This window comes from Trachurus trachurus (assembly GCF_905171665.1).
Source record: "Trachurus trachurus genome assembly, chromosome: 21".
NCBI lineage: Eukaryota > Metazoa > Chordata > Actinopteri > Carangiformes > Carangidae > Trachurus > Trachurus trachurus.
In genome coordinates this window covers 8,548,965-8,561,646 of record NC_139899.1, presented here as the reverse complement: position 1 = coordinate 8,561,646, position 12,682 = coordinate 8,548,965, and the positions used below count along the sequence as shown (strand labels likewise).

The following is a 12,682-nucleotide window of genomic DNA, read 5'->3' as shown; positions in this document are numbered from 1 at the left end:
CATCAATAGATGTATTGATTGGCTTTTAACACAGTTTGAGACATAAACACTTTGGTGTGCTGTTCTTATGGATGTCCATTCATTTTATAGCTTTTAGTTGGTGTGTTTGTATTTCTCTATTTCAATTAATGTTGATTTTATTCATTTATTCTACCTCTGTAGCCTGATTTTGTTTTTAAATGTGCTATATAAATAAAAATGGATTATCCTTTAACTGATAAGATGAAAACGCTCGGGGGGCGATTGATGATGTATTTTCTTTTTTCACAGGGACTGCGCTGCATAACTGGCTCATACCTACCGTCAGTCCTCCAGTGTAACTTTTTGCTACGAAATATGACTGATGGCATGTGCACATGTCGAGACGCCCCCATGAGTTGACGACATAAGGAGCTAATAAAAAAATAAAATAAAATAACTGACAGTATTAATTGGTCAAAGTTCTTGTTATCGGTTAACGGTTAATCATGTGCATCTCTAACAGGGATAGAAGGTTATATTGGCTTAGATGACTCTTACTGTCCTCAAAACTACAGGAAATGTCAAATGTTCATTCTTTTATGTGAATGCTCTTTGAACTGAAAGACATCATCCTTTTCCACATGACATGACAGAGATGAGAGAGGGTGCTGCCGTGGGATGGAGGTTGATTGTTATCAAAAACAATTCCCTCAACCATTTCACCACTGATTCATGTGTTTTTCTTGAGGGAATCTAAGGAGGTGTTAGAGTGCTAATTGTCAGAGGTTCAGCCTAGAGACACAGAGCTAATAGAAAGTCACTGCCCTGCGTCTGATGGATGACTCATGATGCCCCTTTTCTTCATTTATCTTAAAGCATGATTCACTGCTCTGAAGCTGGGAGCAGGTGGCTCTGACTCTGACTGCTACCTTGTCGTGCCACAAGACAGGTAGAAAGCTACTGAGGATTGTTTCTTTCTTTCTTTTTTGCATTTTACATGTCACAGAATATTAGATGAATAAAAAACAAAAACATACACAAATAGTTATAGAGATGAGAGAATTGTTTGTGTAAATGAGTGTGTAAGTTCAATTCTAATATATTTAAACAGTGTCAACCAACACATACAGACAAAACTTTACTAGCCATCTCCCAAAATAGATTCAACACTACATTTTCTGTCAGCAGTCCTTAAATTGACTTTGCTGTCTCAGTCACTTCCATAAAACTTACTTACATTTTTTGTATGAATGTGCATTCCTGCACTATTACTTTTTTTTTTTTTTTAGCCCAGTAACGTTGACTTCCTAGGTATGATTAGAGGCAAACAAATATTCTACCCTAAAAATAGAGTTCTGATACACACTGCTAATAACATGATCCCTGTCACTACAAATGATATCCTTAAAGGAGCAATATGTAAGAAATGTTTGGCAAGTAATCATAAAATCACTCAATATATCACCAGAGACTAAGAATCACGTTTATTTGAAATACTGAACTAACTGACAACTATGATTTTCAAAAACGTACAGGTATTGACTAAAGCAGAAACAAAACCAGGATCTGTAGGAGATGTATTTGAAAAAAATAAAAAAAGATGGAGACGGCTGAAAGCGGAGAAAAATTTGAGGACGGATGCAGATTTGAGTCGCTAATTTTCTCCCGGATACATACCTCGCTTTTTGCACAACAATCCGTCTTCTCAGTGCATGTATACAGCTTATTCCGGTTGAATTTTGTTATATTATTATATATTATTCAATAACTCTTCTTGGTCATTATCCCTGAAGGCCGTCTTGCTTAGTCAAGTTTTATGAAGCATTATTTTATTGTTCTGACTCAGAAAAACCTAACTTCTCTAGAAAGTAGAAAGTTTCTGTTAAGAGAAAACAAGCCCTCTGACTCTTGACTTACTGTATGAAAAGCCAGCAGTACGTAGGTAGGTTGGTGAGTTTGATATGACTACTTCATCACCCTTGTATTGACAGAGAAAAATAGGTACGGCAATCTTTGTGCTTCTTAAAAGCAGCATATTCCATCACATTTAGCCTGAATGTAGTCATTTTCATTAAATGTCCTTGCCCGTGACACAGGTGGAAATCAGCTTTTAGTTACAGTGAATAGACTCTTTATTTTGCAAAACGACTGAAAATATGAAATAGAAAATGAAAACAACAATCTTAAACTACGTCAATCGCGTTACGTAAGTTCAACCTGCACAAAAAGCAGTGTTTAGTTTAAGAGGAATAGGAGGAGGAGTCTGGACTGTGTAGTTTACTGTAAATACACGTTTTTTCAAATAAGTTTCTATTGTGTATGATGGCTGCTTCACCTTGATTCTGAGTCAATCTAGTCAGTGATTATTACCAGTGATTAATACCAATCACTATTATAGTTAAAGCTTTTGTTTTGGTGCAATGACGGTTACATGTTTTAGGCGTCACTCCCAGCATGCAGACAAAGCACTGCAGGACTGGTCTTTGGGAGAACTAAGACTTTTCCCAGTGGGTTGCTACAAAAAATTGGACTAGCGGCTCAATGTGAAAGAAATGAAATATCAGAGAGAGGAGCAGATAAAGAGGGAAAAAGGGAGCAAGCCAGACAGAGAGAGATAGATGTGGCTGTGCGGTGCTCTCTGCCTGTACGTGGTGTCAGGGTGTGTCTCGTCAGAGAATCTGTTCTAAGTTTGTCTTTGGCTAACTTCCTGTTTTATTATCACATCCTCTGTCTTGTCTGTTGTCATTCCCAACTTCCTGTCAAGTTTCCCATCTGTGTGATCACTTGCCCCGCCCTAATGTGTTGCACCTGTGTCTCTCCTCTCCCTCTCATGGTGCAGGTGTTCATGTCTAAGGTATCCATTTGTTCCACAAATCATTGGAGATCATTTTGCCTCACTACTTGCCCGAATCAGTCAAAGATTAGCTCACCTAACGCCCCAACAACTGTCCCCCTATACGGTTGTTGACATGTTATACAGCTACACTTATGATATTGCAAAAAAAAACCAAAAAGAACAGTGCGGGCAGATGCTAAACAGCAAAGAAAACGCCTGTGATGACATACTGTAGTAGAAACAAGAAGAGCTCAATTAACGCTGACCAGAGTGAAATAGATCCCTGCTCATTTCAGCACACGCCCCTGGCTCTTTTGCCTGTGTGTCCTGGATTGGTAAACAACTGCAGTGGACACCCTCAGATTGAACATCCTGCTTCTGAAATGACTCAGGCAGGGGTACAGTGAGTACATGGCACAACTAAAGGTGTTGTTTTTTATCAACTGCGTCACCTGCGTGCATGGCCAGAGACAGGTATATGTTGTGTGTGTTTTCCACAGGCCGATAGAGGGCAAAAGCTTTCCCATCCCAAGCATCTGCATCTAGAGGCAGTTGTTTGCTATTAAAGTTTAATGGTGAAGAGTGGAGACTGAGCTGTCACTGCTGGGAAAAGCAAAGAGCCACGGCCTCGCTGACAACCACATCCCACAGTCTGCTATTCTACAGAAGAGGAGATGGCCTTAAGCAGAGAGAGGGACAGCTGATTGACTGAGAGAAGCAGCTGGCTGAATGTGTGGTATGTCTTGTTCATCCAGAGGGTGAGGATGTATGACACAGAGATCAAAAAAGAGAGATACATCAAGGATATCACTTCTGCTTTAAAGAAGAGAACAGTAGAGGATGCTGGGAGTTAATGAAACTTAGTCCAGTTGGGGAAAATGCTACAATGTTGACACAGACTGAACAACAGAGCGAGAGAGAGTGGACTTGCCAAATTACCAAACACAGTGAGGGGCTTCTCAGCCTTAGTCACCCACAGTGGGTCTGGCCTTCCCACAGCTAGTCAGCCAAGATCTCTGCCCTGGTCATTGAGCACTTCTGTCCTCTTGCATCTTAGCTGTCTTGGGGGAAACGACATAGCAGTAACAACCTGTCCTCTAACCTCCAGGAGCCTCCAGTGGTGTCATCTATAGGAATAGTAACAGATATAGGGAGGACAGCGTGTGCTGGTGGACCATCACACACGGCTCCATCTGCCAAACCCCAAGAATAAAATGAACACCTGTGATATCTGGAGTACCTTTGTCTGCAGAGGTTGCTCATTTGACCCATAATGATTATATTAAATTAATCAAACATTGCATCCAGACTAACTGCATTTCCATAATAAACATCCAATTAAAATATTCCACTAGCTCTCTCTGATGATGCAAGTCTTCAGCCACCATGTGAACACTGTCTCATGTAGCTCAGTGCTGGTAGCATGTCTAAAGAGATCATTTCAGCTGCCTAATAACCACCGGGAAATCATCTCTCCCAGCGTGTGGTGGTGGTAGTGGGGAGTGACTCACAAGTCAGATGGAGTTGCCAGCTGAGATGGAAGTGTGAGCTTCCAGCCAGTGGACCCTCTTTCTATGGTTTATCAGACATGGTGAAAAAGGATCAGAGTCATGGGCAGAACAGAGGAGTTGGCCTCGTACAGTATACTCCACACTCTGCGTGTCAGCTCAGTCTGCGGTCTTCCAGACTTAAGTTTTAAATGCGTGCCAGATTAAATGGTCAAAAATGAGAGATGGTCCAGTGGCCAGTATCTGCTGGGTGGTCTGAGATGCCTTGTGAGTAGGGGTCTTTCTCTAAACGCAGGGGGTGCTGCCGAGTGGAAGCAGTGATACATTTGTTACACGAGATATTTCAGTTTTCTTGGTAGATTATGAATCAACTATAACTGACAGCTAGAGAAAACTACAACTTTTCTTAAAACACTGACTACAATTTGGTGATGATGGATGATTATTATATTGGAGGCCATTATCCAAGGTACAGCAGCATCACTGGGGCTGTGAACACATACGTGCAAACCAGAGCAGCAGTATAGGCACAGTGAATGTGAGGGAGGTGTGTGGTATTAGTTCTACCCACATGCTTTTACTAGCTGCTTGAAATTAGACACATTCGGCAGGGTGATGTTTTTGGAAATGTCTGATGGAGTTTGTTTTTCTGAATGTTATCATTCTTGTGTGCTGATAAACTAATGCGCGTGTTAGTGTGTGTGTGTACGTGTGTCTGTGTGTGTGTGTGACTGTGACTGTGCCAATAAGAACCGTCATGCAGAGCATGATTGTAAATGTGATCTCCACAGAATCAGATATATTTGAGTGATCAGCCAGTCACCAGTCATGGCAGATGAAGCTGAAAACTCAGTATACATAAATTGTATTGAGTGTGTCTTTGTATACTGTGTGAGTGTCTGCACAGTTGTATGTGTATTTTATCTAATGGAATCTATGCTTACCTTTCTCTGTTGAATTTGAGTGAATGGAGAACAGCCGGCCGCCTCTGACGCAGGTTCCACAAGTGTAGCGTGTCATCTGCACAGGCTGTGACCAGTGCTCCCTAAAGGACAAAACAGTAAAATAAATATCAGTATTGAATCATTTTTGGGACACAGAGGGACATCTCGGCTTTTGGATTTAACACAATTCCTGCAGTGCTGATGCACTAGACTATAAAAGACAGCACAAACTATAAAAAAACACTGTAGATTTGAGGAGTAAGGCATCAAAAACACATGCATGCAAAGCAAATGAATCGCAATAACATGATGTAACCCCAGTAACTTTCAAGTACATACAGGTTAAAATAGCATGCGTTCTTCTCAACGGAGAACAATGCATGGTCCCAAAATAAGACACTAACAAGTTATATTTACTGTAAGGCAGAGCATGTCTGCAAACTTAGCCATCATATGAAACAGTGAAAGGAAAATGACAAACCAGTTCAAATGACATCAGCTGATTTAAGCCCTACTTCTGAAGAAAGCTAAATGTAATTTCAGTGTAATTCCCATTGCGGTTTTGCTACCGGGGCGTCACTTTAAACACTGGAGCCCAGGGAGAATTAGCTTTAGATTACAAACTTAATCATGGGATTAAAGACTGTACAGTGCCAGGCAGCATGAAAACATTGCTTCCCACTGTTTTCCATATTGGTGAATATTTTCCCTTCACTCCCCGTCTGTAGCAAAAGAGACATTTGTTCAACAATCCCAGTTTATTCAAAGCATATTAAACTAGATACACATTGTACAATGAAATGCAATGCTAACACACACACACACACACGGTTCTCTCAATGTATTTTTGTAGCTGTTCAAATGCTGGCTTTAAAACCGTTACTACTGTCTAGCAATAAAAAAATAAAAAAACCAAAACAACTCATCTGCCCTTGTGAGGTTTTCTATATGAATGAATGCCTGTAACTTTTCAGTGCTGCATTATGTGATTAATGAGGCTTGTTAAGACAAATTATTTTTCTTCCTGAAAATCAATTGAGAAGAAATACTTAATAAACAACATAATTATATGAGCATTCATCATCTACTGCCCCTTAATTTGCTCAGCACCCCTCTCCACTCATGTGAAATGTTATGTTGCTGCTTATCACGTCCTACTCACGGGGGATTGATGACACTGATGATAACCTGGTGCGTTCAGAAACCCTACCGGATGATTGTATTTTCTTTCTTTGTTTTTCTTTTTAACATAATCTTGCCTTATCAAGACCATGCTTCCAGTCATGTGATCTAATTGCATCTTGCTGGGATTAAAACTGTTTTTGCCGTAAACATTCGTGAGGAAGGTAATTTATTTTTTGGGTTGGTTTCTCTGGTGACACTCACTTATACAAAACTCATTTGATTAGCGGTGCCTCAAGGTGTTGGTTTGTTTCATTTCTTTTTTATGGCACTTACAGTACGCTTGTATTTCTTCTCAATCACGTAATTTTCTTAACTAAATTTTTCTTAGTCTGACACCGAGACAGTCATTTTTGTGTGTATTTAGGTGATTGTATACGATTATGTACGATTGTATTTGAACAAATTAATAACTATTTATCTGCGAATAACATTATCTGTAACTCTCAACATGCTTACAGAAGGGCTCACTCCACTGCAACGGCGCTGACTAGCATGTCTGATGATTGGCTTAGAGCAATTGATAACAAAAATATGGTTGGTGTTGTATTTCTGGATTTCTCAGCTGCTTTTGATGTAATTGATCATCACTTACTACTAACAAAACTGTCCTGCTATGGCTTTGAGCAATCTGCACTTAATTGGTTTTATAGCTATCTATCAAACAGGACACAAACAGTATTTTTTAACGGCAGCTACTCAGAAACCAAAACCACGACATGTGGAGTACCTCAAGGGAGCTGCCTTGGTCCTTTATTATTCAGTATTTTCACAAATGATTTACCGTATGTATTAGAGAAAGCTAACACAGTTATGTATGCGGATGACGCAACCATATATACATCAGCATCTACTAATAATGTATTAGAAACTATTATGAATAAGGAACTAGAAAGTGTGGCTGAATGGGTTAAAGAAAACAAGCTGGTCCTGAACATATCTAAAACCAAGTGCATGATTGTAGGCTCAAATCATAATATTGATAGAAATCCTGTATTAAATATTAAAATCAAAGATATCACTATAGACCAGGTACATGAGACCAAATTGCTGGGAGTGACAGTTGACAACAAATTATCATGGAAAAAACACATTAATAATATGATTGCAAAGATGGGTAGAGGTATATCAATTCTAAGAAGACATGCAACTTTTATAAATATAAACATCTTGAAAACAGCAATCCAATCGATAATATTATCACATCTCGACTATTGCCCAGCAGTTTGGTCAAATGCCACTGGAGACATGTTAAATAAACTACAATGTATACAGAATAGAGCTGCCCGCACAATACTGAAGTGTGACTACAGGACAAGGATAATTTCTATGCACAAGAAACTTAACTGGTTACTGGTCAAAGACAGACTATTGTACTCACTGTTTGTTGTTATTAGAAATATATCTGTCCTAAAAACACCTGTTATCTTGTTTAAAAACCTGGCTTTTAGTGCAGAGAGTCATAAATATATCACCAGACATGCAGCTGTAGGAAACTTTACATTACCTAAAGCAAGATCTAACGCCATCAAGCGTACAGTTTTGTATAGAGGTATGAAAGAATGGAATTCACTGCCGAAAAATATCAAACTCACCACGAACAAAAAGAAATTCAAAATATTAATAAAACAGCATTTATCAAAGTAAGACAACATGGTATATTTATATATGGAGTATATTTCGATGGATATATGTGTTATTATAATTTATAAAACGGACTGTAGAATGAATGTATATACAAGTATGATGTGTGATGTGTAATGATGTATACATATATGATATGTAGAAATGTGGGTAATAGGATTAGTATGTGAACAATTAATATAACGAAGAATGAATGAAGCACAGTTAAGAAATGTAAACACTTATTCTGTTTTTGTTTTGTTAGGTTAAGCTTATCGCTCACTTGTTTTTTTTTTTTTTTGTTTTAAATTTTGATAATGTTTATGTTTTGTGTTTTCAACTGTATATTTGATACTGTTGGACCCCAGGAAGAATAGCTGTGGCTTTGCTGCAGCTAATGGGGATCTTAATAAACAAATAAATAAACAAATTCATAATTTGCCTTTATCTTGTTGTTTTTTCATTTATAAAAACATACTGAGATTATTTATTCAGACAACACATTCTTTGCATGAATTTAGTCGGATAGTATTTGGTGAGTAGCTGTTCTACCTATTACTACATGTCTACACTAAATTGTCATATTTATTTCTACTGTATGATTTATCACTTCTTATTATTTATTTTGGCAAACTGGTCATTTTAAAATTAAAGACTGGATTGTGCTGAAAAATATCTAATGATTTATTGACCTGTGAGCCAGCTGGTTGGAGCTTATACACCATGTGGAGGATTACAGAGGACATATAAATCTACCAGAGCTGAGCCAATGTTATGGACCTAAATGGAGATAATTCGACACAGAATTGCTGGCATTACTCAACATCAAGTTCCATAATCCTTTCTGTCACTTCTGTACAACCATTAATCACTTCACAAACACAAAAGGATCATTTCGAAGATTGAAGCATGCACAGGACAGAGTGAAATGGAGTGAGAGGAGGTGGAGCAACAGCTAATGAAGAAATCATAGCAGATGGGGAGAAGAGAGAACACCAGAGGCAAATAGGGTGAGAGCTGGGGCTGCAGTTCCATTATGGTATAATTATCTTGACGTCTTGATGGCAACACAGGCAAGGCAACCAGGTGCAGGTATGATACACAGCAAAGGTAGAATGACTGTCACTGGGGCCAAACAGAGAACTACACTACTGAGCTGTCAGGAAAATGGCTATAGGTGCATTTGCATGTACAGTATCTACTGTATATTGTAATCACACTACACTGTGGTGGTCCAGTGAATTGTCATCTAAACTCTACAATCTAAATGTTCTCATATTTGTCTATGTCAGTCGATAGGAATCTGTCTATACTGCTCATTAAATCAGACACTCTACTATTGGTTGATTTATCAATATGCATTAGTCAATACATGGCCTCAGTCCCAAAGCCTCAAAAAAGAAAATACAGTGTTAATTCAGACTAGGAACAGTTCTTTCTGGACAGGTATAAATACATATGATACACCTTACCATGTGCTGCAGACTTGATACTTGAAAATGTCCATGTAAGTGTAAAAGCACAGTTTTAGATGCCAAAGATTTTTGCTGCTTCATTAGCTGCAGTGAGACAATTTAGTTCTCCAACCTCAGGTCACTGTGGGTCATTTCAAGCATTAATGAGGTGTGTGTCTGGTTGCCTGTGAGTGTTAACATCTACTTCATCTGTCCTTCCTCTGCTACTCCTCCTCCCTTACCTCTCTACATATGAAGAAACGTACTGGTCAGGATGGAGACTTCTGTATTGTATCTGTATTTATACAATGGTGATAAAAATTTGTCAATTTGTTTTTAAGATTTTGAGTTGTTAAGGGGGCTTATTTAACAATACATAACAATAGTAAGTTTGCCCTGGTATTTATTTTTCTGCCATTGTAAATGAACCATGAATCGATAAAACAGTTCAGAGGACTGGGAAGTGTGAATGTTCTCTGAATTTGTTACTAAAAATAGTCTTTGCTCCTATGTTCCTTATTAATACAGAATATCTCAAAGTAATCAGAGAATATTATTTATTGATATTAACATTGACTTAGACACAGTCATTTCAAACATTATAATATATATTTTGTTATAATCATGTAAAGGGTGTGTGTCTATGTCAGTGGCATTGTAGCGTACCGTATCTCCTATGAGCAAGTGTGGTTACTTGCTATGAGGCTCAAAATTGACTTCAATTAGATTTTTAAGCCACAATTTAGCCAATTTCAACTTCATATTTTAATCAGTTGAAGTTATTTATTCATTGGATGTCTGGATCGTCAGATATATTGATCTTTGTTCACTGAACACCATCGGCAAATCACTGAATTTTGTAGTGAAACTGCTTTGTTTGTTTACTAGTTTTAATTGCCTGCTCTGTTTGTGATGGAGAAAGGTGGGTGATTTGGCTGCAGATGAAAAAACTATGGAACACCAAGTGCATAAGTTATTAGAGAAGTGAAAGTAAGCCATCTCAATTTCCATGTATTATCCCTGTCTGCAGAAACGTTTTGGTGAAACACTGATTTTTACCTCTATGGCATCACTGCAGTGAGACAGATGGGGAAGTCGGGCAGAGAAAAAGGGGATAACATGTGAGCCAGGTCTGACTGGAACTGATAGGAATATGCCTCTGTGGTACGTGCTCTACCAGGTGAGCAACTGGGGGTAAATTACTGTTTTTTTTAATTATTATTATGGGTGTTTCTGGTCTGATTAACATGGAGAGAAAAAAAACCTCTGCAGATAATTTGGCAGTATTTTTAAAAGCTATAATCATCAGGTCTGTTTGATTTCCTGAATGACTGACAGGAAGGAATCCAAACAGGGAGAAGCTTACATTAATGGTTGTAAAGACGACAGCTCCCATGATCCTGTGCTATTTGATGAAATCAGAAAACGCTGTTCTTTTGTTATTGTTTTGATCGAGAGACCTCTAGCAGCAGAAGTTACATGCTGTTTATTTTAAGATGTACCTTAATCACAAAATCTAACTAAGATTTAATTAAGTCTACAGCTCTTTACATCACTACTGTTGACCTCTTCTTCTCCCTGCACACAACACAATCTAATCAATCTCACCTTTTCCTTCCCCAAGCAGCTCTCCCTTCACTCCTCACCACCAAACCTCATCTGACACCAACCTTCAACAGCCCTCTCAGCCTCTTCAGATGTATAATTCATCAAGAAAAATAATGAATTCAGAAATTCAGAATAGACAAACAAACACATTAATTAGCCTATTCATACCCTCCACATTGTAGTAGAAAAAAAAACTCCTTACATAAAATATTGCAAAAGACACCGTAACACGGTGACGAGATTGTGACTTAATTATAACATGCTGGCAAGTAGATACATACATACTTTAGTGTGATAGAGAGAAGAGAGATACAAGACTCAGCATCCACAGCTATCTGCAAGTTCATCCGTCTAATGTGAATAAATCTTTACACCTCGCTGATTGTCAAGAGGCTCGTCTGAATATGTAAGTCAACCATTAGCAAGGTGGCTGACAGCCCACACACTGAGCCCAAGAGAATCACTGACATATAGCTCAGCTATTAGCCCAACTGTCAGATGATGGGAGGACTGACAGCCGTCACTGTGAGGAGTGAGTGCGTGTTTGTGTGCTACATACTGTATGTGCCATTTGTACTCCACGTAGAAACCCAGGTAATAAAAAAGAACATGAAAGAGCTAAACACATAATCAGGCACAGACAACACGAGTCACCAAGTCTCAAACCTACACACAGCCGTACACACAGTTAATGTCTTCTTCAGGCCCATCCACATCTATTTGCCTCAGACACATCACAAGTAGGCCAATGAGTGATGGAGAAGTGGGCCGAGAGAGCCAGTGGGCTTAAAAAGAAATAGAGTGGGTACAGAAAAAAAGCAGAGAGGCAGGGAGAACACACAGATTACAGCAGAGTCAAGGGGAAACAAGAAAGCACAGCACAGAGGGGGAGAGACAGCTCTGTGTTCCAGATCTGTGCGACTTGGCTTCTGCTCTTTAACATAAGGACCCTTGTATTTTCTCTAATACACCTACAGTATTTTGTTAGTAAACAAAATATAGCATCAAACTGCAGTGCACTACCAAAGCTCCTCCTAAAGTCTTAAAACAAACCACTTGACGCAGAGCGCTGCCATGTGTCAGCCCACACAGAGCTAGTCTGTCAGTAGAAAAGCAGACAGTGAGGGAAAATAGCTCTTTAAAGCTAAGAGGGAAAATAATCTGTAGTATAAATGGGCTGTTATACAGAGTTTAATCTTGTGTGTTCTCTATAACATCAGCTTCTTCAAAGGTTTTACAACTGATAGAGTCAGCCAATCCAATGACTGCATGCTAAAAATTAAAAAACAAAAAACAAATATGTCAGTTTCTGAGGTTTTATTTCATGGCACCCTTCTATGAACTGAGAAAAATCCATCCACTTAATTTAAAACCAAACCCTGTAGTGTCAAAAAACAATAACACTGGCGTGCAACTGAATGCATCATTCATGCAATCACAGGACAACCTTCCCAAGGTGCACCAAGATTATGGTTATGATTTTCATCTCTGCTTTCTTGCAAGCAATTTCTTTCCCCAAAGTACTTTCCGACAAGTGAATTGAGATATTTTCTCGATTTTGCTTCT

At 38.7% G+C, this 12,682-nt stretch overlaps 1 protein-coding gene across 1 annotated transcript in view; it reads right to left on the bottom strand.

Moving 5' to 3' along the window:
- stxbp5l (syntaxin binding protein 5L) overlaps window positions 1-12,682 on the bottom strand; it is a gene marked incomplete at both ends in the record, with an annotated part of 140,459 nt that overhangs the window by 62,519 nt on the left and 65,258 nt on the right. The window contains one exon of the mRNA XM_083997452.1: window positions 5,250-5,350. Coding sequence (XP_083853578.1) covers window positions 5,250-5,350 — 101 coding nt within the window. The remainder of the gene's footprint in view (window positions 1-5,249; window positions 5,351-12,682) is intronic.